Source organism: Schistocerca gregaria, chromosome 7 (genome assembly GCF_023897955.1).
Source record: "Schistocerca gregaria isolate iqSchGreg1 chromosome 7, iqSchGreg1.2, whole genome shotgun sequence".
NCBI classification, from domain to species: Eukaryota; Metazoa; Arthropoda; class Insecta; order Orthoptera; family Acrididae; genus Schistocerca; species Schistocerca gregaria.
Window position 1 is genome coordinate 213,413,534 of NC_064926.1, and position 24,745 is coordinate 213,438,278.

The 24,745-nt window shown below is 44.3% G+C and overlaps 1 protein-coding gene across 2 annotated transcripts in view; it reads right to left on the reverse strand.

Moving 5' to 3' along the window:
• Positions 1–20,560, reverse strand: part of LOC126281635 (uncharacterized) — a 185,466-nt gene extending 164,906 nt beyond the window's left edge. The window contains exon 1 of one of the 2 annotated variants that reach the window (XM_049980766.1): positions 20,430–20,560. In XM_049980766.1, the coding sequence (XP_049836723.1) occupies positions 20,430–20,534 (105 nt within the window). In that variant the 5' untranslated portion in view covers positions 20,535–20,560. The remainder of the gene's footprint in view (positions 1–20,429) is intronic. The other variant, XM_049980765.1, reaches the window with a different exon arrangement.
• Between the last annotated feature and the right edge of the window lie 4,185 nt (positions 20,561–24,745).

The window sequence follows — 24,745 nt, forward strand, 5'->3', positions numbered from 1 at the left end:
CGAGGGCGTATAGTGGGCATGCGGGAGGCCGGGTGGACGTACCGCCAAATTGCTCAACACGTGGGGCGTGAGGTCTCCACAGTACATCGATGTTGTCGCCAGTGGTCGGCGGAAGGTGCACGTGCCCGTTGACCTGGGACCGGACCGCAGCGACGCACGGATGCACGCCAAGACCGTAGGATCCTACGCAGTGCCGTAGGGGACCGCACCGCCACTTCCCAGCAAATTAGGGACACTGTTGCTCCTGGGGTATCGGCGAGGACCATTCGCAACCGTCTCCATGAAGCTGGGCTACGGTCCCGCACACCGTTAGGCCGTCTTCCGCTCACGCCCCAACATCGTGCAGCCCGCCTCCAGTGGTGTCGCGACAGGCGTGAATGGAGGGACGAATGGAGACGTGTCGTCTTCAGCGATGAGAGTCGCTTCTGCCTTGGTGCCAATGATGGTCGTATGCGTGTTTGGCGCCGTGCAGGTGAGCGCCACAATCAGGGCTGCATACGACCGAGGCACACAGGGCCAACACCCGGCATCATGGTGTGGGGAGCGATCTCCTACACTGGCCGTACACCTCTGGTGATCGTCGAGGGGACACTGAATAGTGCACGGGACGTCCAAACCGTCATCGAACCCATCGTTCTACCATTCCTAGACCGGCAAGGGAACTTGCTGTTCCAACAGGACAATGCACGTCCGCATGTATCCCGTGCCACCCAACGTGCTCTAGAAGGTGTAAGTCAACTACCCTGGCCAGCAAGATCTCCGGATCTGTCCCCCATTGAGCATGTTTGGGACTGGATGAAGCGTCGTCTCACGCGGTCTGCACGTCCAGCACGAACGCTGGTCCAACTGAGGCGCCAGGTGGAAATGGCATGGCAAGCCGTTCCACAGGACTATATCCAGCATCTCTACGATCGTCTCCATGGGAGAATAGCAGCCTGCATTGCTGCGAAAGGTGGATATACACTGTACTAGTGCCGACATTGTGCATGCTCTGTTGCCTGTGTCTATGTGCCTGTGGTTCTGTCAGTGTGATCATGTGATGTATCTGACCCCAGGAATGTGTCAATAAAGTTTCCCCTTCCTGGGACAATGAATTCACGGTGTTCTTATTTCAATTTCCAGGAGTGTATTATAGCTTGTCGTAGCCCTATTACACAACCTCGCTGGAACTCAGTGAGGTGTTGATAACGGCGTCTTTGATACCTTAAAATTATTCCTGATTAACATCAACTCACCACGTCCAATGTCGAAGGTAACGCTCACGACCGCTACAGTGTTTATTTAAACCAAACTTGATTTGCGTCCTAATAGTGGCGATACTACTGCTACTCTCATGCCACTGGAGCGAAATTTGACGAGACATCATCTTTCAGATGTAAAATATTGACCACCAACTGTCGTTTATGTCCCACAATTTCTTGTTGGTGTTGCGATTTTCTTTCCGCCAGTGTATATCCCCAGTGACCTCGATTCGCTTGTACTGTGTTGCTATCACCCAGTCATCAGCATAATCGAGCTCCTTAGTCGGAGTGGTTGAAGTAACGGAGCTAGGATAGAGCCTTGAGGTACGCCACCATTGAGCTTCTTCTGGCCAATAGTGGTATTGCCCATATTTACCTGAAAATGTCTGTCAGCGTATTTGTTGCTAAGAAGTTGTGCTATTGTTGTACAGGGTATTAGGATCAGCAGCTGATAGACAACATCCCGCCTCCACCTGGTACGCATCAGCAGCAGGTAGATCAGTAAATACAGAAGAGGTCATTTGTTGTTTCTCGAAGTCATCTGCTGTGCAAGTTGTCATTGAAAGTAGTTGATCCAGACAGCGAAGGTTTGGCCAGAATCCAACCTGCTCAACAGGAATCTTTCTAGGTATCTCGCTCGTATTCTGTTCTGCAGAAGCGTCTGAAGGAATTTGCACACTGTACTTGGTTTTAAGATAACAATGATCTTCATCTATTTCCTTAGTCGTGGAATGGACGCTTTAATATCGGCGCAGGCGTGAGAACGCCGCTTCATTACACGGTATGTGCGGGTACTTCATTGGCCGGCGGACGCTCGATAATAACTGGAGGACAGAAACCCTCGAGAGAAAATGAAACCTTGCCGTGTGAGTCAACCAACGGGAAGCCGAAAATCTGGAACCTAGTAGAGACCTGGACGGGGATAAACTCAGTACGCGACTGGCGTGCCGGCTGTCGTTTGAGCAGTCGACAAGTCACAGTACCAGAAGGAGGGCATAGCAACAAACATTCCTGGCGAAGAGAAACAACTGAGAAAGATGAAAGCAAATGAGTCCCCAGATCTGGATGGAACACAAATACAGTTTTACAAAGAGAACGCATTGGATCCTCACTTACATTGCATTTATCGCCAATCTCTCGCCGAGCGCGAAGTCCTAAGCGACTAGAAAAAAGGCGAAGGTGACTACTGAATATGGCTGTTGTTGTGGTCTTCAGTTCTGAGACTGGTTTGATGCAGCTCTCCATGCTACTCTATCCTCTGCAGGTTTCTTCGCTCCCAGTACCTACCGCAACCTACATCCTTCTGAATATGCTTAGTGTATTCATCTCTTGGTCTCCCTCTACGATTTTTACCCTCCACGCTGCCCTCCAATACTAAATTGGTGATTCCTCGATGTCTCAGAACATGTCCTACCAACCGACCCCTTCTTCTAGTCAAGTTCTGCCACAAGCTCCTCTTCTCCCCAATTCTATTCAATACCTCCTCATTAGTTATGTGATCTACCCATCTAATCTTCAGCATTCTTTTGTAGCACCAAATTTCTAAAGCTTATAGTCTTTTCTTGCCTAACTATTTATCGTCCACCTTTCACTTCCATACAAGGCAACACTCCATACAAATACTTGCAGTAACGACTTCCTTACACTTAAATCTATACTCGATGTTAACAAATTTCTTTTCTTCAGTAATGCTTTCCTTTCCATTGCCAGTCTACATTTTATATCCTCTCTACTTCGACCATCATCCGTTATTTTGCTCCCCAAACAGCAAAACTCCTTTACTACTTTAAGTGTCTTATTTCGTAATCTAATTCCCTCAGCATCACCCGACTTAATTCGACTACATTCCATTATCCTCGTTTTGCTTTTGTTGATGTTCATCTTATAACCTCCGTTGAAGACACTATCCATTCCGTTCAGCTACTCTTGCAGGTCCTTTACTGTCTCTGACAGAATTACAATGTCATCGGGGAACCTCAAAGTTTTTATTTCTTCTCCATGGATTTTAATTCCTATTCCGAATTTTTCTTTCGTTTCCTTTACTACTTGCTCAATATACAGATTGAATAACATCGGGGATATGCTACAACTGTGTCTCACTCCCTTCCCAACCACTGCTTCCCTTTGATGCCCCTCGACTCTTATAACTGCCATCTGGTTTCTGTAAAAATTGTAAATAGCATTTAGCTCCTTGTATTTTACCCCTACAGCCTTCAGAATTTGAAAGAGAGTATTCCAGTCAACATTGTCAAAAGCTTTCTATAAGTCTACAAATGCTAGAAACGTAGGTCTGCCTTTCCTTAATCTTTCTTCTAAGATAATCTGGATGGTAAGTATTGCCTCACTTGTTCCAATATTTCTACGCAATCCAAACTGATCTTCCCCAGGGTCGACTTCTGCCAGCGTTTCCATTCGCGTGTAAACAATTCGCGTTAGTATTTTGGAGCTGTGACTTATTAAACTGACAGCTCGGTAATTTTGGTTCAAATGGCTCTGAGCACTATGGGACTCAACTTCTGAGGTCATTAGTCCCTTAGAACTTAGAACTAGTTAAACTTAACTAACCTAAGGACATCACACACATCCATGCCCGAGGCAGGATTCGAACCTGCAACTGTAGCGGTCTCGCGGTTCCAGAATGCAGCGCCTAGAACCGCACGGTCGGCACGGTAATTTTCACATCTGTCAACACTTGCTTTCATTGGGATTAGAATTATTATATTCTACTGAATATAAGAAGGGTAAATGATAGGACCCGCCAAACTACATATCAATATCCCTAACTTCGGTTTACTGGAGAATCCTTGGACATATCGACAGTTCGAATATAATAAATGTCAATGACACCGAAAAGCTTTTGTCTAGTAATAAGCACAGCTGTAGAAAGCATCGCTCGTGTGAAACTCTGCTTTCCCTTTTCTCATATGATAAACTGTGAACTATGGATGGAGGGTAAAGGCTGATTCAATATTCCTTGATTCCCGAAAAGCATTGCAGACTCTTCACAAAGGTACGAGCATGCGGAATAGGTTCTCAGACATGTGAGTGGCTCGAAGACGTCTTAAGTAATAGAACCCATTACGCTGACCTCGATAGCGAGTTTTCATTGGGGACAAGGGTATCGTCATAGGTGTCCCAGGGAAGTGTGATAGGACCGCTATTATTTTGTACATACATAAGTGATCTGGTGGACAGAGTAGGCAGCAACCTGCAGTTGTTTGCTGATCATGCTCTGGTGTCGACGTTTAGCAACTACAGCAGGATACAAGGTGACCTGCACGAAATTTCTAGTTAGTATGAAGAAAGGCAGTTGGTGCTAAATGTATAAAAAATTAAATCAATGCGAATGTTTAGGAAAAACAAACCCATTATATTCGGATATAGCACACGTCACGGTGTTTAAACAACATAACGTTACAAGACAGTATGAAAAGGAACGAGCTCGCGAAGATTGTGGTAGGAAAGGCGACTAGCCAACTTCGGTTTACTGGAAGAGTTTTAGGAAAGTGTGGTTCATCTACAAAGGAAACCGCAAAAAGGATGTCAGCGCGACCTCTTCTTGAGTACTGCTCGAGTGTTTTAGAACTCCACCAGGTCGTATTAAAGGAAGACATCATACCAGTTCAAAGGCCGACTACTGAATTTGTTACCAATAGGTTCGAACAACACATAGGTGTTGCAGAGATGTTTTGTAAACTCAAATGGCAATCTCTGGAGGGAAGGCGGCGACGTTTTCGAGTAACATTATTGAGAAAATTGAATGAACTGGCATCTGAAGCTCTCTGCAAAACGATCCACGTCGCCAAGATGCATTTCGCATAAATACACGTACATAGGTTACGAGAAATTAGGGGGTCATACCGAGCCATATAGACAGTAGACAGTCGTTATTTCCCTCGCTCTATCTGCGGAACTACACTACTGGCTATTAAAATTGCTACACTAAGAAGAAATGCAGATGATAAACGAGTATTTATTGGACAAATATATTATTCTAGAGCTGACATGTGATTACATTTTCACGCAATTTGGGTGCATAGATCCTGATAAATCAGTACCACGAACAACCACCTCTGGACGTCATAACGGCCTTGATACGCCTGGGCATTGAGTCAAAGAGAGCTTGGATGGCGTGTACAGGTACAGCTGCCCATGCAGCTTCAACACGATATCGCAGTTAATCAAGAGTAGTAACTGGCGTATTGTGACGAGCCAGTTGCTCGGCCGCTATTGACCAGATGTTTTCAACTGGTGAGAGATCTGGAGAATGTGCTGGCCAGGGCAGCATTCGACTATTTTCTCTATCCAGAAAGGCCCGTACAAGACCTGCAACATGCAGTCGTGCATTATCCAGCTGAAATGTAGGGTTTCGCAGGGATCGAATGAAGGGTAGAGCCACGGGTCGTAACACATCTCAAATGTAACGTCCACTGTTCAAAGTGCCGTCAATGCGACCAAGAGGTCACCGAAACGTGTAACCAATGGCCCCCCATACCATCACGCCGGGTGATATGCCAGTATGGCGATGACGAATGTACGCTTCGAATGTGCGTTCACCGCATTGTCACCAAACACGGATGTGACCATTATGATGCTGTAAATAGAACCTGGAATCATTCGAAAATTGACGTTTTGCCATTCGTGCATCCAGGTTCGTCATTGAGTACACCATTGCAGGCGCTCCTGTCTGTGATGTAGCGTCAGGGCTCACCGCAGCCATAATCTCCGAGCTGATAGTCCATGCTGCTGCAAACGTCGTCGAACTGTTCGTGCAGATGATTGTCGTCTTGCAAACGTCCCCACCTGTTGACTCAGGGATCGAGACGTGGCTGTACGATCCGTTACAGCCATGCGGATAAGATGCCTGTCATCTCGACTGCTAGTCATACGAGGCCGTTGGGATCCAGCACGGCGTTCCGTATTACCCTCCTGAACCCACCGATTCCACATTCTACTAACAGTCTTTGGATGTCGACCAACGCGAGCAGCAATGTCGCGATAAGATAAACCGCAATCGCAAAAGGCTACAATCTCACCTTTATCAAAGTCGGAAACGTGATGGTACGCATTTCTCCTCCTTACACGAGGCGTCACAACAATGTTTCACCAGGCAACGCCGGTCAACTGCTGTTGGTGTATGAGAAATCGGTTGAAAGCTTTCCTCATGTCAGCACGTTGTAGCTGTTGCCACCGGCGCCAAGCTTGTGTGAACGCTCTGCAAAGCTCATCATTTGCATATCAGAGCGTCTCCTTCCTGTCGGTTAAATGTCGCATCTGTAGCACGTCCTCTTCGCGGTGTAGCAATTTTAATGGCCAGTAGTGTAGGTGAACAGGAAAGGACATGATTAGTAGTGGTAGAGAGTAAACGCCCACCACGCACCGTACGGTGGCCTCGGAGTCTTGTTCATGTAGATGTTAGATGGAGAAGTAGATGTAGATGTACAACACTAGGCACGATGCGCAAGGCGAAGTCCGCCGTGGTTAAACTCAGCGTAAGTACTCGTCCACCTGATTTACCGCCGCCTCTAGACGAACGCCTCCGTTAGGGGGCCTTCCTATATTACGCATCACGTGCTCCCTCCGTGGCAGGTTTCCATACTATTCCGCTGTGCCTTCCATGCCACGTCACTTGCCTCCATCGCGAATTCCCCTGGCGGGGTACTGAAGATATTGTCTGAAGAATATTTTAGTGCATTTGCCACATCGCAGAGGCAATTCTGGATGTACACCATGAAAATCTGGAGGTTTTCGTGATGGGCGATGATGTGAACATTCTACCATTATGGTGCTCAGTTCTCGCTTCACTTGTATGGCAATAATAACATTTAATTACATCCCTGGTTTGTATGTCTCTCTAGCATAACTTACACCCAAACCTCCAGATGTCAGTTAGTCAACTCTGTACCAAACGTTGTACATCGACACTGGATCGACCAAAACTCCAATATAGTTTGTGCTTCGTGCTGTCTTCGAGGAGAATTTGAGTAACGGTAAGTAATGCTTCTTCTGTGCTCCATAGATAAGGCGTTACCCATTATTTCCCCTTTACGCACGTTCTTATGGACAACAGACCATAGCACAAACTACATCTGTGCGTTAGTTGATATTCTATCGACGTACAACGTTTGGTACCGATATGACTGCCTTACACTTGGAGGTTTCTGTATTCGAAGAAATAGATTTTGAGTGAAATGCGCCATTTACAAAGCATTTCTCCAAAAATTCACGAAGTCCCCGAGCCATACAATTGATTTAAGAGCTATAAAAGCAACAAACTGTAGCAACTTCGACAACGTCGTAATTTACAACTGCGATTATGGACACAGGGTCGCAGAGTACGTATAGGAAAAATATCCTCTTTCGAGAGTCAGACTTTCTGCTATATCTTCCCCTTTATGTCCTTCCTCACTCAATATCCTGTTGTTTGACGGCTCTACTCGTAGACACAAGAACTGTCTCGTCAACATATACGGTCAGCTAGCGAAGTGCGCCTTTTCTTGGCTGTCAGGGTGGAAGCTCACCTTTATGGCCTAGTCTCAGTGAATCCACTGAAAAGTGTTCAGTGCCAAGCATTCCTTGTAATTAACCAGAATACCATGGAATTACGGAGACTCTTTAAGTTTACTTGCCACTTCATTTCCCAAAATGTAACTGAGAAATTTTGGTATAGACATCTAAATGCCTTTGGTTAAAAACTCTTTTAAAGTGGTTTATGACCTCCACGTCCCCACCAGGAAGTGTACGAAAATTTCTTTTTTTCCGTCTGTGATCATAAAGTTTTTTCCTCTTAACACTATCGGCTTGGGTCAGCAAAGAACATCTTCAGAACTGTAGCAAAAATGGGAAAAACCAAATGCAACTAGTTGACAGTCTAGATCTTAAAACAACAGAATATTCCATAATGAGAAGTATTACTTTGATAAATTTGAAGAAAAACAAACTCGTGGGATACGACAAGGCATACCTGTTTTAAAACACCGCCTAATACACTGAAACCGTAGCGGTACTGTCAAAAATTACACACAAGATCGGCTTACCATTGTCGCACATATTTAAAATATGGTACAAACTAAGTCACAGGGCCGTTGCTATGTTTGTGTCGTAAGGTCGTTAGATGTTGCTGTTAAAGACCTAGACATATTCTACAATTATTCTCTTGTACAAAATGGAATAAAATGAGGAAGTACAACAGGCAAAAACCATAGTGGCAATATACTGTAAAGTGACTAAGTTGTTACGGTAGTAAAATGTAATAAATTAAAAACACGAATAAAGTCAAATTTTTAAATTAATAGAAAGGAAACGGTTAAGTGACAATACGGATTTCTCAGACACTCTCTAGATGATTTCGGTTAAAAAATACAATAAATTTCCCAAGGGTCATGGGTGTGTAGTTAGTTTTATCTAAAAAATTACAAGAGTATCTCCGAATCACGTATCTCTTAGCCATTTACTTTTCAATAATTTAAAATTTTACTTTATTCGCGTTCTATTTGATTTCGTTTTACTACTGCATTGGAGTATGTGACTTACAACCCCACTATCGTTTCTGCCTATTGTACTTCTTCTTTTTTTTCTTTTTCGTTTTTGCATTTTATACAGCTGTACAACTGACCATATGTGTAGGCCTACAGTGGCGACATGTAACGCATTTACGACGGAAACATGCTTTGCGGCTACTGTACGTCGGCTTGTTGTACGGAACAGTGCATATTTCATCGTTTTAAGATATACACTGTCCATTAATTGCATTTGATTGTCCCAGTTTTCCTGTGGCTCTAAAGACTGTCATAGCTGACTGAAACAGGTAGTTTAAGGACCAAAAAATATTTTGTGATCACAGACGGAAATACGAAGAACTTAGTGTGTGGTTTAGATATCGTGTTCATTTGTAAGCTGATGTTTGTCGTCTGCCTCTGTGGCTGTCGTTATTAGTGACTTTTAGCTGAGGTGTGGCCCTCGCCCTTGAGTCTAACCTGGCAGCGGTGCAGCGCACTGTGGGATTAGGCCGGTGGCATTGTCTGGCACGTGCCACGTGAGGCCGCGTCGTCTATTTGTAGACCCGGACCTGTTGCGAGATGGAAACCGTGTCTTAACGTCTCGTGCTACTCGCCACACGAAAACCCTATCGCAGGGACACTAGGAACGGTACAAAAACGTAGATGTATGACTGAAAAGAAGTGAAGGGCAGAAAAACCGTGTTTAGGTTATGATGTTGCTTGAGTGTACATATGCTTATAACTGAACTGAAAATCGCTGTGAATTTTTTTTTCCTGGTACAAGTTTAAACTTTGGACGTGACAATCTTTATATATAAAAATTCAGCCTGCGTATGTTTGTGTTCGCAAAACCAGAGTAGATTGACTTGAAATTTTGACACAATGTTGCATTCGAATACGTGCCTATTTTTATATGCCTACTGAAGTGCCTTATATAATGTATAAATGTTGTTGTTGTTGTTGTTGTCTTCAGTCCTGAGACTGGTTTGATGCAGCTCTCCATGCTACTCTGTCCTGTGCAAGCTTCTTCACCTCCCAGTACCTACTGCAACCTACATCCTTCTGAATCTCCTTAGTGTATTCATCTCTTGGTCTCCCTCTACGATTTTTACCCTCCACGCTGCACTCCAATGCTAAATTTGTGATCCCTTGATGCCTCAGGACATGTCCTATCAACCGACCCCTTCTTCTAGTCAAGTTATGCCACAAACTTCTCTTCTCCCCAATCCTATTCAATACCTCCTGATTAATTACGTGATCTATCCACCTTATCTTCAGCATTCTTCTGTAGCACCACATTTCGAAAGCTTCTATTCTCTTCTTGTCCAAACTATTTATCGTCCATGTTTCACTTCCATACATGGCTACACTCCATACAAATACTTTCAGAAACGACTTCCTGATATGTATGTCATATTTAAAGGGAATAATCGTTACCAAAAATCTCGAAAAGTTCATTTTCTATTTACTTCAAATGTTTACACGATACGCTGATAAACACACAGACGAACATAGACATGGGTCTGGTCAGGTGGGCCATGTTTTACTCGTAAAGCTGTTTTATCGAAACAACACTACTGCTGCTCTGGACGAGTATCGACGTATTAAAGGAATACAGAGAGGTCCTCTTTCGCCACCGGTGTTTCAGAGCATGATTCACAAGTTAGAATTTAATAGCAATTTGGGAATAGCTCCTAGGAGAGGCAGCCACAGATTGTTGAAGAAGTTGCTGTTGCCATGGCTGAGGTTGCTGAGCGCGATTTTCAGGAAGTGCAGGAGCTGTGTCACGACAGCTGACCATTCCACGATCCACAGTTCGAGAAATGTTTCAAACAGTATTGAAATGGTACCCGTACAAACTTCCAGGCTATCGATGATGCAGATGATCGTCCCCCTGAACAACGTCTGTAAACTGTTTCACTAAGTCGCCGATTTCCGTAGGTAAGAGCTGATGGTAGGGTTTGCAGGTGGTGCAGGCCCACGACGACACGGATCTAAGTTGTCAACAAGGCACAGCGCAAGCCGGTGACGGCTTCATAATTGCGTGCGCTGTGTTTACATGGAATAGACTGGGTCCTCTCGTCCATCTGAACTTCTTGTAGACCATTTGAAGACATTCGTGGAGTTCATATTCCCATGCGAATGCGCCAGTCACAATTGTTTGCGGTTGGTTTGGAGAACATTCTGGACAATTGGAGCGAATGATTTCGCCATCCAGATCGCCCGACATGAGTCCCATCGAAAATGTATGCGACACAGTCGAGAGGTCAGTTCGTGTGGTACATCTTGCACAGTCTCGCAATTATGGACGGCTATAGAGTTAACAATGATCAATATTTCCGCAAGTACTTCCAACGACTTGTTGAATCCATGCCACGTCTAGTTGCAGCAGTACATCGGGCAAGAGGAGTTGCGACACGATATTAGAAGCTCTCTCATGATGTTTGGCACTTCAGTGTATCTGACTGAGAGCGTATGTATAGATGAAACTCTACTCCTCAAGGTAAGGTTTTGGAGACACTTAATGCACTGTGGTCTTCTGAGAAAAGTTATACGATTATCAAAATGTTTGTCTGTAGATCCGCTATTACTTCAGTTGAACTAATGTCTCTTTGTCGACTGTTGTGATCGGATCCTCATAGTAACCAGAACGTCGTTAGAGTTCTATCCTTTGTGAAGATGTTAAACAAGTGCTCTACACCACTTTCACGAGGACATGCAAAGGAATCACTTTCGCGGGGAAAGGTAAAGGAATATATTTTATTGGAAATCATACGTGATGAATTGTCCGAAACAATTTAAGCAAGACGCCTATATTCACAATTTAGTGTGAACTTTTACCCGAAATAAGCGAAATGTCTGAGGTATTGTGCGAAGTCATTCGCTAGTTTTTCTTAATACTTTATGGATCACAAACATGAAAGCGACTGCGCCATTTGCAAAACTTCACGTCTTCGACTTACGTAAAACGTAATTGTGCACTATTTCAATATTTGTAGAAGAATGTCTCGTGAAAAATACACGTCGTATGAGATGCAGCTGGAGGGGACGACAAAGCAATCATATTCGTTTAATTCGTAATGGCGCCGCAGACGAAGCATCAATAATCAAAACAATCGATCTTTATCAAGTAAAATGTAGAGATTGCACATGTAACATCTTTGCAGTGCACATTGGATAAAGATAACTTCTTACGGACAGGACTTAAAAGATAGTTCGGACACAAAGTTTTTTGAATTTTTTTAGAAGTAGTGTAATTATAATGGAGATCTCCATAAAGCAACGAAGTTTATCTCAGTTTTACCCCTTACCGTGACGTCTACAAGAGTATGAAAACGAGTTTCAGGAGAAACTTAGTTCTTCACATAGGATCAGAATGTGCCAAAAATTTGAGTTTCACATCCTAAAAAAATGAAGTTTCGTCATTTTGATCTATCGACGTCATATGGGATAAAATTCATAAGATTACCTTGCAACCTGTTTCTTCCGCATGTTTTAGCCGAAACACATCTCGGGAGATATATGCTTCATGTTTTATTCTTCTGGAAATCTAAGAATGGACACCCTGTATATTCGTTGTCGTTACTCTTCCAGCTGAAGGAGCAGCGCTCCCTATTTCTGTACAAGAAAGAAGTCAAGGTAGGTGGATGGATCCTGTTTATAGTATAATGAAATAGCAATGTATTCTCAGTTATTTTCGCACTCATGTAATGGATGTTGTCTTCCACCACTTAACATTATCTACAACACACTGAACAGTTAGAATGTTTTACGAACTATAGTTTCCCATGCGCAATACTGATTATTTCATCAGTGTTTTCCTGCAGTCATATGTTGATAAAGTCGTACGGTAGCTGGTAGATACGCTTTAATCTTCTTATCTTGTCACTGCGAGCTCGGCCGAGGAGTGGTGTCATAACAACAGACAGTTTCAGAAGTAGACAAAGCGTTGTCCGGTTTATCTTTGGACTATAAAGTTTTTACCTGAATTTGAAACTTGAAAATACTTTGAGCTGTCAACTTACAGTTATCGAGTGTCAATTTGTCTTGTGCCACCTCTTTTCGACATATGGCGCTACAGAAAAAGAATTTCACCTGCAAGCGAAAATAATTTTTTTCTGTCTTACATTAACTAAATTTAAATGCAGTATTCTTTCATATAAATGCATTCTGACCATTTTCCCTGGAATTTAGTTACCTCTCTGAAAAGAGATTCAAAAAAACCAATAATCGTTTTATGTTCTGCAACCACCAATTTCTTAAGTTGAGGGAGTAGGTGGACGTCGTATGGTGCCTAACAACGTGAACAGGTTGCCTATTCCAATGATTCGTACTTCTAAATACTTATTTCTCAACTGACAAAACAATTTGTTAGGGCAGTTTAATTGGACAGGCGAAAAATGATTATTTCTGTTGCCTTATGATCATGACTTTCATGGATGGGTGCTCAGACCTGATATCAGTTTATTGTTGTTGATATTGCTCGTAACCATGTATCTGTTTGGTTCACCAGTTATTGCCACACCTTTTGCAAATGAATCCATAAGAAGTATCCCGGAACACAAGAACTTTTCCGACCTATGATATCAAGTACTTTCTTTTCATTGGATACAACACCATTGTGTTTCACTCAAGGCTTCGACTGATGGGTCGTTTTTGTCCTTAAATGAAGCACCTTTGTGTCGTCCACATCAATAAATTGTAGCTCAGTACCAATTCGACTCCCTCTAAATCGTTCCAAAAATTGGCGAAGGGTTTATTTTCAAATTTCTTTTGGTCTGCGCCCAACACACACATCACTTCCCTTGCACAAAACTATCTCTTTGTTAATTGGTTATGAAAATGTCTCGTAATCGTGTTTGGCGTCAATTATTTAGCACACATTTAGCTATCAATCGTCCAGTACCATTCCGTCCCTTTCTCTGGTGCAATTCTGGATGCATTCTTCTCGTGGATCTTCTTCAGAAACATTACTTTCACTTGCGAGTAAAGCTACTAATATCTTTAACTTTTGAAGGTTAAAATAATTTGTCACCTTAATTCTCTGGTTCCTTTTTTTAACCAACGATCAATCAGTTACCGACGACGCCTTCATTTATCACTGTAAGCCATCATGATCCCAAGCAGAATCACATTGTTGCCAAATATTCTTTTCCTAAAATGGTCACCTAACCCAAGAAAAGAAAAACGCCTCAACCTGTCTTTGTTGCCAATCCAACCACCATCTAAAACATCGTCCTAGCCAGTAGGTTCCTATCCATTGCAGCACCTGACTCCTCACAAAAGTGCAAAGCATGGGTCGCCCTCCCATCAGAAATGACTGTCTCTATCACGATGATAAACACACCACTTTATTCTAACAACTCCCTATGTCCCCAGGCCCCACATCAGTGAAGGAGAAATCAGATTGTCACAACTGTCCTTCAAAATGAACATCCCTTCGATTGCCCCCACCCACGTCCTTCATTAAATCACTCTGGCTAGGCGTCTCGTATTTCACCTACGTGCTTACCTTCCCGCTTACGAAAAATGGTCGTCAGATAGGCGTGAATAATTATAGGCTCATATCGCTCACGTCACTTTGTTGTAGAATTATTGAACACGTTTTATGCCGTATTATGACGGTTTGGAGAACCTAAAGCACCTCTATAAAATACAGCATGGATTCCACAAACAGAGATCTTACAAAACTCAGTTCGCTCTGATCTTCATGAGATCCAGGGCGCCATGGACAAAGGCATTCATGTTGATGCCACGTTAGTTTCAGAAACTAAAGGAAATAATAAGAAACAAGCAGGGCTCAACGGAAGAAATCTACATCCATCAGCGGCTATAGTTATAACGAAATGTACGTATATTCCCAGTATTCGGTCGGTGCACTAAATAAACAGTTTCACAAAGATTCTATGTGAAGGACTTAGCTAAACTCAATCATGCACACTTTAAACAGCATCTGTACTGGATTGGAAGGGTGATCAGGCTTTACTGTGAGCGCATAAAACAAGTGGCGTAAACCGCTTGGCGGAAATCCTACTTAGTCGGCTGCTTTACTACGAATACGGCGGCCCTGCAGACGCTTGCGTCTACTTCCAATATCAGGGCATTTAAATCACTGTCCACCTTCCGCATTGCTGTGAGCATGCGGACAGAACAATGGCTTGCCCAAGCCTAAAGATGCTATACCCCCATAATTATCTAATGTTGCAAAATAGTTTTCAGCATAAACACCCCAAATGTATGCTGTGAGAGTAATTAGGTGTTGACGAGTGCTTACGGGAAAGAGTGCGATAACATGAATGGCTACATTGCTAATGTGTCTGCAGACAGTAAGAAGGCTTGTATAATAGGAGCGTGGCTGTGTGACTATCAGATCACAGGTTCAAATGGCTCTGTGCACTTTAGGACTCAACTTCTGAGGTCATCAGTCCCCTAGAACTTAGAACTACTTAAACCTAACTAACCTAAGGACATCACACACATCCATGCCCGAGGCAGGATTCGAACCTGCGACCGTAGCGGTCGCGCGGTTCCAGACCAGATCAGAGGAAATAATAAATTTGTTACAGGGAACTGCAAACATAGATGAGAAATAAAGTACAAGATATTAGTTAGGTTTCCTTGGAGAAGACATTAGTACATTTGGATGAAAAGATTTAGGAAAAGAGTGAGGAACTGGAAACCCGACCGCAGATGCACATTAAAAATACCATTCCTCCGAAGTATTAGTGCAATGTCATAACTACTACGCCATTCGCTCATCCATAGCCCACAATGACCTTAATGGGGGTCTTAGCTATTCTGCAAGTATGTAGTGTGAAGAAACTTTTATTTATATATTTATCAGCATCCGTGGGACCATGGAAGACTCAGTGCGTAGTTTTCAGAATAATTAAAGAATTAATGAAACATAAAAATACGTTGTGACAGGGTATTCGAATAGATAACACACTACAGAGGATAGTTCGGAATTACTGTGACAGAAAAAGAGGAATGCGCCACAGCGAAAACTTTCAGATTGGATTAGAATACTTGGGGTTTATCACTATATGTTGTCAGTACTCCAGGGAGTCAACTGAAAATGAAAACAAGGCAGTGCACGTCCTTCTGTACAGTGCTTAAGTAAGTGGTATCCAAAAGAGAATTGTTTTCCTACCTAGTGTTCACTGAATGAATGTTGCAGTTTCTTCTGAATGAGACAGTACTGTAAACAAAAAATCCCACGAGTAGAAATACGATACACCTGGAAAAGGTCCTTCACGATGTTCGCCAACTGTCAACACATATCACTCTTGGTGCCCTTTTCTGAGTTAAGTATATCCTTAATTAATACTCAGAGTTGCACTAAAATATAACACCATACGTGAAAATAGAGTGAATGCCCGCAAAGTAAACAAGCCTTTGGGATTCAGTGTCAGAGAAAATGGAGATTACTCTTACACTGAGATGCCAAAGGTCATGGGCCAGCGCGATGCACATATTCAGATGGCGGTAGTATCGTGTACACAAGGTATAAAAGAGCAATGCATTGGCGGAGTTGTTATTTGTACTCAGGGCAAAATGGTTTCCGATGTGATTATGGCCGCACGATGGGAATTAACACACTTTGACCGCGGAATGGTAGTTGGAGCTAAACGCATGGGACATTCTGTGTCGGAAATCATCAGGGAATTCAGTATTCCGAGGTCCACAGCGTCAAGAATGTGGCGAAAAGACCACATTTGAAACATTGCCTCTCACCATGGACAACGCACTGTCCGACGGCCTGCACTTTAACAGCCAAAGCAGCGGCGAAACGTTTAATGAGTCATCAGTGCTCAAAAACAAGCAACAGTGCGTCAAATTACCGCAGAAATGAATGTAGGTTGTACGACGAACGAATCCATTAGGACAGTGCGGCGAAATTAGGCCTTAATGGGCTATAGCAGCAGATGACCGACGCCAGTGTCCTTGCCAAGAGCATAACATCGCCTGAATCGCCTCTCCTGGGCTCTTGACCATATCGGTTGTACCCCAGAAGACTGGAAAACCGTAGCTTAGAACGATGAGTATCGATTTCAGTTGGTAAGAGCTGATGGACGGGTTCGCAGGTGGTGCAGTCCCCACGAAGACACAGATCTAAGTTGTCAACAAGGCACTGTGCAAGCTGGTTGTGGCCCCACAATGGTGTGGGCTGTGTTTGCATGGAATGAACTGCGTTCTGTGGCCCAAATGACTATGTTCGGCTACTTAGAGACTATTTGCACCTATCCATGGACTTCATGTTCTCAAACAATGATGGAATATTTGTGTATGGCAACGCGCCGGCTACCAGGCCACTATTGTTCACTATTGCTTTGAACAATGACAATTCGGGCGAACGATTTGGTCACCCAATCGCTCGATGTGAATCCCATCGAGCACCTACGGGACTTGATGGAAAAGTCAGCTAGTGCACAAAATTGTGCACCAGCTACACTTTCGCAATTATGGCCGGCTATACAGGTAGCATGACTCAATATTTCTGCAGGGACTTCCAACGACTTGTCCATGCCACGTCGAATAGTTGCAGTATACCGGGCAAAAGGAGGTTCGATATGATATTAGAAGGTGTCCCACGACTTTTGTCACCTCACTGTACAGTGAAGGTAGCGGAATTCAGTTTCTGCATAAGAACATGAATTCAGTATTCCAAGAAACCTTTCCATCTGTCTTCAGTCCTGTGAATTTAACATGATCGAATTCATTGACTGTTTGAGCACCTTGGGACAGTAATATTTAGCTTTTACAAGCATTTTGTGACACATTGTACGAACTGCGTTTTGTTGTAGTGTTCTCTGGAAGCCACGTTCTATAGTTAGCGAGCACCCTATGAGCTACATCATTTACATTGCACTTCATTGCACTTCACGTCTTTCACCATTATACTTGTTTCATCTGTAAAGAGGGAGTTTTTTGAGTCGTCTGTAATGTTCAATGGCAGATCACCGAAATCTCAAAAACAGCAACAAAACGAGGAAACTACCGTATGGCAGATCCCTCACCATTATACTTGTTTCATCTGTAAAGAGGGAGTTTTTTGAGTCGTCTGTAATGTTCAATGGCAGATCACCGAAATCTCCAAAACAGCAACAAAACGAGGAAACTACGGTATGGCAGATCCCTCACGTTGCGTGATACCTGTAAGATTCAAGTATCTTCAAAGTTTGTTGGCGCTGGAGGAACTACCTTTTACTTCCTGTTTTCCATAACGAGGTGAACCATTGTTGAACTTTTTTCATAATCACAGAATGTTGCAAGTTATAAAAAATGTTTTATGCGTTACACAATCAAGTGTTTTAATTAAATCAAATGAAATATTTACTGTCTTCAACGAGCTGTTTATTTCTGCGGTTGATTGATGACAACAGATCAAGTAAGTCATGTTAAGCTTCTCCCTACAAAAAGATGCATAGCAGTTAACCAACACTCGCACATGTTATGACAAACACTGCAAAGCTAAACAATAACACATTAAAGTAAATATATGCTCTCTGGCAATACACACTACAACTAGACCACGAGAAGGAGTGCGACAGCGTATCACATTAGTCGCTGCGTGGTTTTTCGAGGTCACAGTTCATATTTTGTGGCATTAATCCAAAGGGATGACAGTTAATCAACTAACATTAATCTTTTTCACTTAGCTGCTTTTATCACATCAATCACGGACCAAGAGCGAAACAAATTTCAGTGCCAAGTCATTAAAATGAGAGGGCTGTTCGGGAAGTAAGGTGCGATCGATCGTGAAATGGAAACCTCAGAGAAAATCAAAAATGTTTTATTTGGAACAGTTTGCTACAGCTTCATACTATTTCTCGAAAGAGTCGCAGCTTCAACTCAGTCATTTGTCGTATCGTTGTACCAACTTTTCGTTACGATCCTCATAGAAGACAGCCACCTGTCCTTTCCACTACTTCTCTACACTCGTCTGCAGTTCTATGTCTGTGCCAAAATGCTGTCTTCATAGTCAGCAGTTCACGTGAGCTGAGATAAACATGAGAGGGAGCCAAGCCCGGGATGGACGGTGGGTGATGAAACACTTCCCATCGAAATCGCTGCAGGGGCGTACTGTTTGCCCCTGCAGTGTGCGGTCGAAAATTCTTATGAAGAAGGAAATGCATGACATGTACGTTATATGACATCAGGCGCAAAGTTACAGCAGGCACCCATACTTGGCGGGAGACACTATTGTTCTAGGCATCTTTACGTACTCACAAGGGAAGCTCCCGATTGCACCCCCCTCAGATTTAGTTATAAGTTGGCACAGTGGATAGGCCTTGAAAAACTGAACACAGATCAATCGAGGAAACAGTAAGAAGTCGTGAGGAACTATGAAAAAAATAAGCAAAATATACAAACTGAGCAGTACATGGGCAAGATAGGCAACATAAAGGAGAGCGTGAACTCAGGAGCGCTGTGGTCCCGTGGTTAGCGTGAGCAGCTGCGGAACGAAAGGTCCTTGGTTCAAGTTTTCCCTCGAGTGAAAAGTTTACTTTCTTCATTTTCGCAAAGTTATGATCTGTCCGTTCGTTCATTGACGTCTCTGTTTACTGTGATAAGTTTAGTGTCTGTGTTTTGCGACCGCACCGAAAAACCGTGCGATTAGTAGACGAAAGGACGTGCTTCTCCAATATCCATTGACCTTGTGATTGAAGTCGCGAGCTATATTTGCTGGATTCATATTGTCCACGCAATACATCTCACGTATTTTTTTTTTATTCTTAGTTAATCTCATTTTGTTCGTTATATATGATCGGGGCGGACATCTCATGACACCCATTCAGGTTGTTCGTTGAACTGTTCACTTAGTTTTTTTGTTACAGAGGTTAGCTAAACCCTCTGAGCGAACACGCTGAGCTACCGTGCATGTATTTAATGCACTCTCGTCCAAAGATGCGAACAGTCAAGTGCCAGCCAGGGAGCCTCGTTAGCACGAATACTCTCTCTTCCGTGCGCTGCAGTCGACTGACGTCGTGTGTTTCGATGTTTGTTTAGGTGTAGGGTCACCATACTACGGCGCAGTTACCTCGCATCGGACGGACGGATGACAATTGTCTCAAAATAAAAAATTAAACTTTTCTCTCGAGGGAAGACTTGAACCAAGGACCTCTCGTTCCGCAGCTGCTCAAGCTAACCACAGAACCACGGCGCTCTGGGCCTCACACTGTCCTTGAAGTTGCCTATCTTCACATGGACCGAGAGTTTGTATATTTTGCTTATTTTTTTCATACGTCCTCACAACTTCTTCCTGTTTTCTCGATTGATCTGTGTTCAGTTTGTCAAGGCCTATCCACTGTGCCAACTTATAGCTAAATCTCAGGGGGGTGCGATGGAGAGGTTCCCTTGTCAGTGCACAAAATAACAACGTGACGACACCGACAAGCATACTAGAGACATTGTCCAACAAAACTGTACAAAAGTTCATCGGACTTTCACTGTCGTTTCCATTTCGCGACCTATCAGATCTCACTTTCCGAATAGGCCTCACAATTGGTTTTGGTTAGTTTGAACAGAAATAATCAATCAACGAAACTGGATCTCATCCAAATACGTCAGTACAGTTGGCATCCACACTTGTAAATATTTTGACTTTGTTGTGTACGTGAGGTGTGGCTGTACTTGGCGCCATTCCTTCTCGCGTTGGGACAGAGAGATGCGAGGCAGTACGCACCTTGGCGAGCGTGGAGAGTCCGCGGTGCAGCAGCAGCACGCCGGCCACGCTCCAGGCGGCCAGCTGCATGGCGACCACAGCGCGCGACGAGCACGACCACGACATGTTTACGGCGCGGCGGTCGGCCGAGCACTGACACAGCCCCGCGTCCGCCCGCCGCGCCCCACCCCGCCCTCGCCCACACCGCCGCTAGAGACGCCACGCGGGGACTCCGGCAACAACAAAACACAGCACAGCAACAGGTGCCCAAGGACCACGCGGCGCCAGCGCGTCTGCCCGCCGCCTTGCTGACAGACACGGGGGTCTCCAGCTTCTTCACCCGCGGCTCGTGCATCACCACTTGCCCTGTGGTTGCTCCTCCACCACTGACCGGTGCTTGTACGCTACTGGCCATTAAAATTGATACACCAAAAGGGAACGCAGATGATAAACGGGTATTCATTGCACAAATATACTAGAACTGACATGTGATTACATTTTCACGCAATTTGGGTGCATAGATCCTGAGAAATCAGTACCCAGAACAACAACTTCTGCCCGTAATAACGGCCTTGATACGCCTGGGCATTGAGTCAAACAGAGCTTGGATGGCAAAACAGGTACAGCTGCCCATGCAGCTTCAACACGATACCACAGTTCATCAAGAGTAGTAACTGGCCTATTGTGACGACCCAGTTACTCGGCCACCATTGAGCAGACGTTTCCAATTGATGAGAGATCTGGAGAATGTGCTGGACAGGTCAGCAGTCGAACATTTTCTGTGTCCAGAAAGGGTCGTAGAGGACGTGCAACATGCGGTCGTGCATTATCCTGCTGAAATGTAGGGTTTCGCAGGCATCTAATGAAGGGTAGAGCCACGGGTCGTAACACATCTGAAATGTAACGTCCACTGTTCAAAGAACCGTCAGTGCCAACAAGAGGTGACCGAGACGTGTAACTAATGGCACTCAAAACCATTACGCCGGGTGATATGCCAGTATGGCGATGACGAATACACCCTTGCAATGTGCGTTCTCCGCGATGTCGCCAAACGCGGATGCGACCATCATGATGCTGTAAACAGAACCTGGATTCATCCGAAAAATGACGATTTGCCATTCGTGCACCCAGGATCGTCGTTGAGTACACCATCGCACGCACTCCTGTCTGTGATGCAGCGTCAAGGGTAACCGCAACCACGGTCTCCGAGCTGATAGTCCATGCTGCTGCAAACGTCGTCGAACTGTTCGTGCAGATGGTTGTTGTCTTGCAAACATTGCCATCTGTTGACTCAGGGATCGAGACGTGTCTGCACGATCCGTTACAGCCATGCGCATAAGATGCCTGTCATATCGACTGCTAGTGATACGAGGCCGTTGTGATCCAGCACGGCGTTCCGTATTACCCTCATGAACCCACTGATTCCATATTCTGCTAACAGTCATTGGACCTCGAGCAACGCGAGCAGCAATGTCGCGATACGATAAACAGCAATCGCTATAGGCTACAATACGACCGTTATCAAACCGGAAACGTGTTGGTAAGCATTTCTCCTCCTTACACGAGGCATCACAACAACGTTTCACCAGGCAACGCCGGTCAACTGCTGTTTGTGTATGAGAAATCGGTTGGAAACTTTCCTCATGTCAGTACGTTGTAGGTGTCGCCACCGGCGCCAGGCTTGTGTGAATGGTCTCAAAAGCTAATCACTTGCGTATCACAGCATCTTCTTCCTGTCTGTAGCACGTCATCTTCGTGGTGTAGCAATTTTAATGGCCAGTAGTGTAGTATTCCAACATCACCGTTTTGATGGCGTGCCACTAATTGGCTAATGAAGAGCTACAATGATGGGACAAAAGCCATGAGATACCTCCTAATCTCGTGTCGGGCTTCCTTTTTCCCGACGTCGTGCAGCAACTCGACGTGGCATGGATTCAACAATTCGTTGGAAGTCCCCTGCAGATATCTTTAGCCACGCTGACTCTATAGCCGTACATAACTGCGAAATGCGAAAGTGTTTCCGGTGCGACATCTTGTACACCAATTGACCTCCCGATGGTGTCCCGTTAATGTTAAAAAATGGTTCAAATGGCTCCGAGCACTATGGGACTTAACATCTGAGATCATCAGTCCCCTAGAACTTAGAACTGCTTAAACCTAACTAACCTAAGGACATCACACACATGCATGCCCGAGGCACGATTCGAACCTGCGACCGTACCGGTCACGCGGTTCCGGACTGAAGCGCCTAGAACCGCTCGGCTACTACAGCTGTTAATGATTAACTCCAACCGTCCAAAATGTTCTTCAAATCAGTCACCACCAGTTGTGGCATGGTGAAAGTCGCGAGCTCTAGCTTCTTATCTCGTGTTTTCTACTGAAGATCTACCGAGCCAGGTGGCGCAGTGGTTAGCACACTGGACTCGCATTCGGGAGGACGACGGTTCAATCCCGTCTCCAGCCATCCTGATTTAGGTTTTCCGTGATTCCCCTAAATCGTTTCAGGCAAATGCCGGGATGGTTCATTTGAAAGGGCACAGCCTATTTCCTTCCCCATCCTTCCCTAACCCGAGGTTGCGCTCCGTCTGTAATGACCTCGTTGTCGACGGGACGTTAAACAACACTAACCTAACTAACCTACTGAAAATCTCGTGCTTGTACTCTTGTTAACTTTACTGTAACAGAGATCGCGTTAACTTTATTTTGTTTATTGGTCCTGTGCGCAACAAATAACTTACTTGGTCTTTCTGCTGTCACTGCTTGATCTGCTGCATTCCATCATTTAACAAAAACATAAAAAAACCTATTATTCATGGTGAGTGCAATGCATGTTCTGTATGGCGGCTCCTGCTGTTGCAGCTGCTGTTGCTGCTTATTACAACTACATATAATTCAAGAGAAAGGGTTTGCTCAAATCTAAACTCGATAAATGATAACCCAAACAAGTAATTCCTTTTTTCAAAAACTATATTGTGAAAGCGATTCTTTCTCATTCAATTAACAAAACGCTAGAAGCTCTTTGGACAATCGCTTCGTATGTAAATTTGCCTCCAGTGGCATTAAAGCAATATTACAAATTAGTCAAACTCTTGAGACAGACTGAAATATTTCTCAATTAAATACATAGTTAAACAGTTCCCTGACAATTACAAAAGAAATCAATGAGAAAAATCAATACTTAATCTATTCGCCTAACAATGGATTCCCTTAAGAATTCAACTCCTATCATTATCAAAATTACCGCCTGCTGCTACGCACATAGACAAACCCCTTTCTTTAAATTTATAAGCGCGCTGCAAATTGTAAAAAATATCAACTCAATACCAAATCCTGTGTCGCTGCTGGCTGACACAGCAGTACGGCACCTCGGTGACGACCCCTCGGCCAACACACGTGCGCAACACAGCAGGCGGGCTCCTAGACTGGCTTCAAAACTGCCACTAGTTAATCCGTGCGCTGCGAAGCGCGACAACAATATCTTAGATTCCAGATCTTGTGTATGCGTGCTATAGCCAACCTTTAAATCCTAAGAGAGTATTGCCAACTCTCAATGGCATCGTTGTTTGGGAATTTGAAGTCCATGAGTGAGTGCTAATGGTCTGCAAGTAGCCGAACATAACGTTTTCCTTTTGTAAGGATTTCCTTCTGACACGATGTTATTTATAATGTGGCTACCGGTTCCGGCGCTTCGGTACACCGTCTTCTGGCCGTAACTGAAGCCGACCGGGTCAACTCTAATCGTATACACGTTTCCATCAGCGGCCAACCTCTATGGACTGGCTTTCGCAGATTACCTGTAACAGCGATGCTGTATCTCTAACGATCCGCTACGAACTTGAGGTTTGGAGACACAACATCGTGGTTACGCGTAATTTGCGAAAACCAGTCCATAGATATCCGCCACTAATGGAATCATATGTGCATTTGGAGTTAAACCTCTCGGCGTCAGTTAAGGCGATGGTTATGCACCAAGACTGGTAGCCATATAATAAATTACATCGTCAGGACGGGTGTCGGTGTTCCACTTTACTACATAATCATTTCCAGTCAATGACCGCTTCAGATGGACAACAGGATCTAATCCATTCCATGGCAACATAGCTCACACGGTTATGGAGCCACCGCCATCTTGCACAGTGGCTTGTTGACAACTTGGGTCCATGGCTTCGTCGGGCCGGCGACACAGTCATACCCCACTATCAGCTCATACCAACTCAAACCCATATGACCGGGCCGCGATTTTCCAGTCGTCTAGGGTCCAACAGATACGACCACAAGCCCACGAGAGGTGTTAGCAAAGGCACTCGCATCGGTCGTCTGCTGCCACATCCTATTTA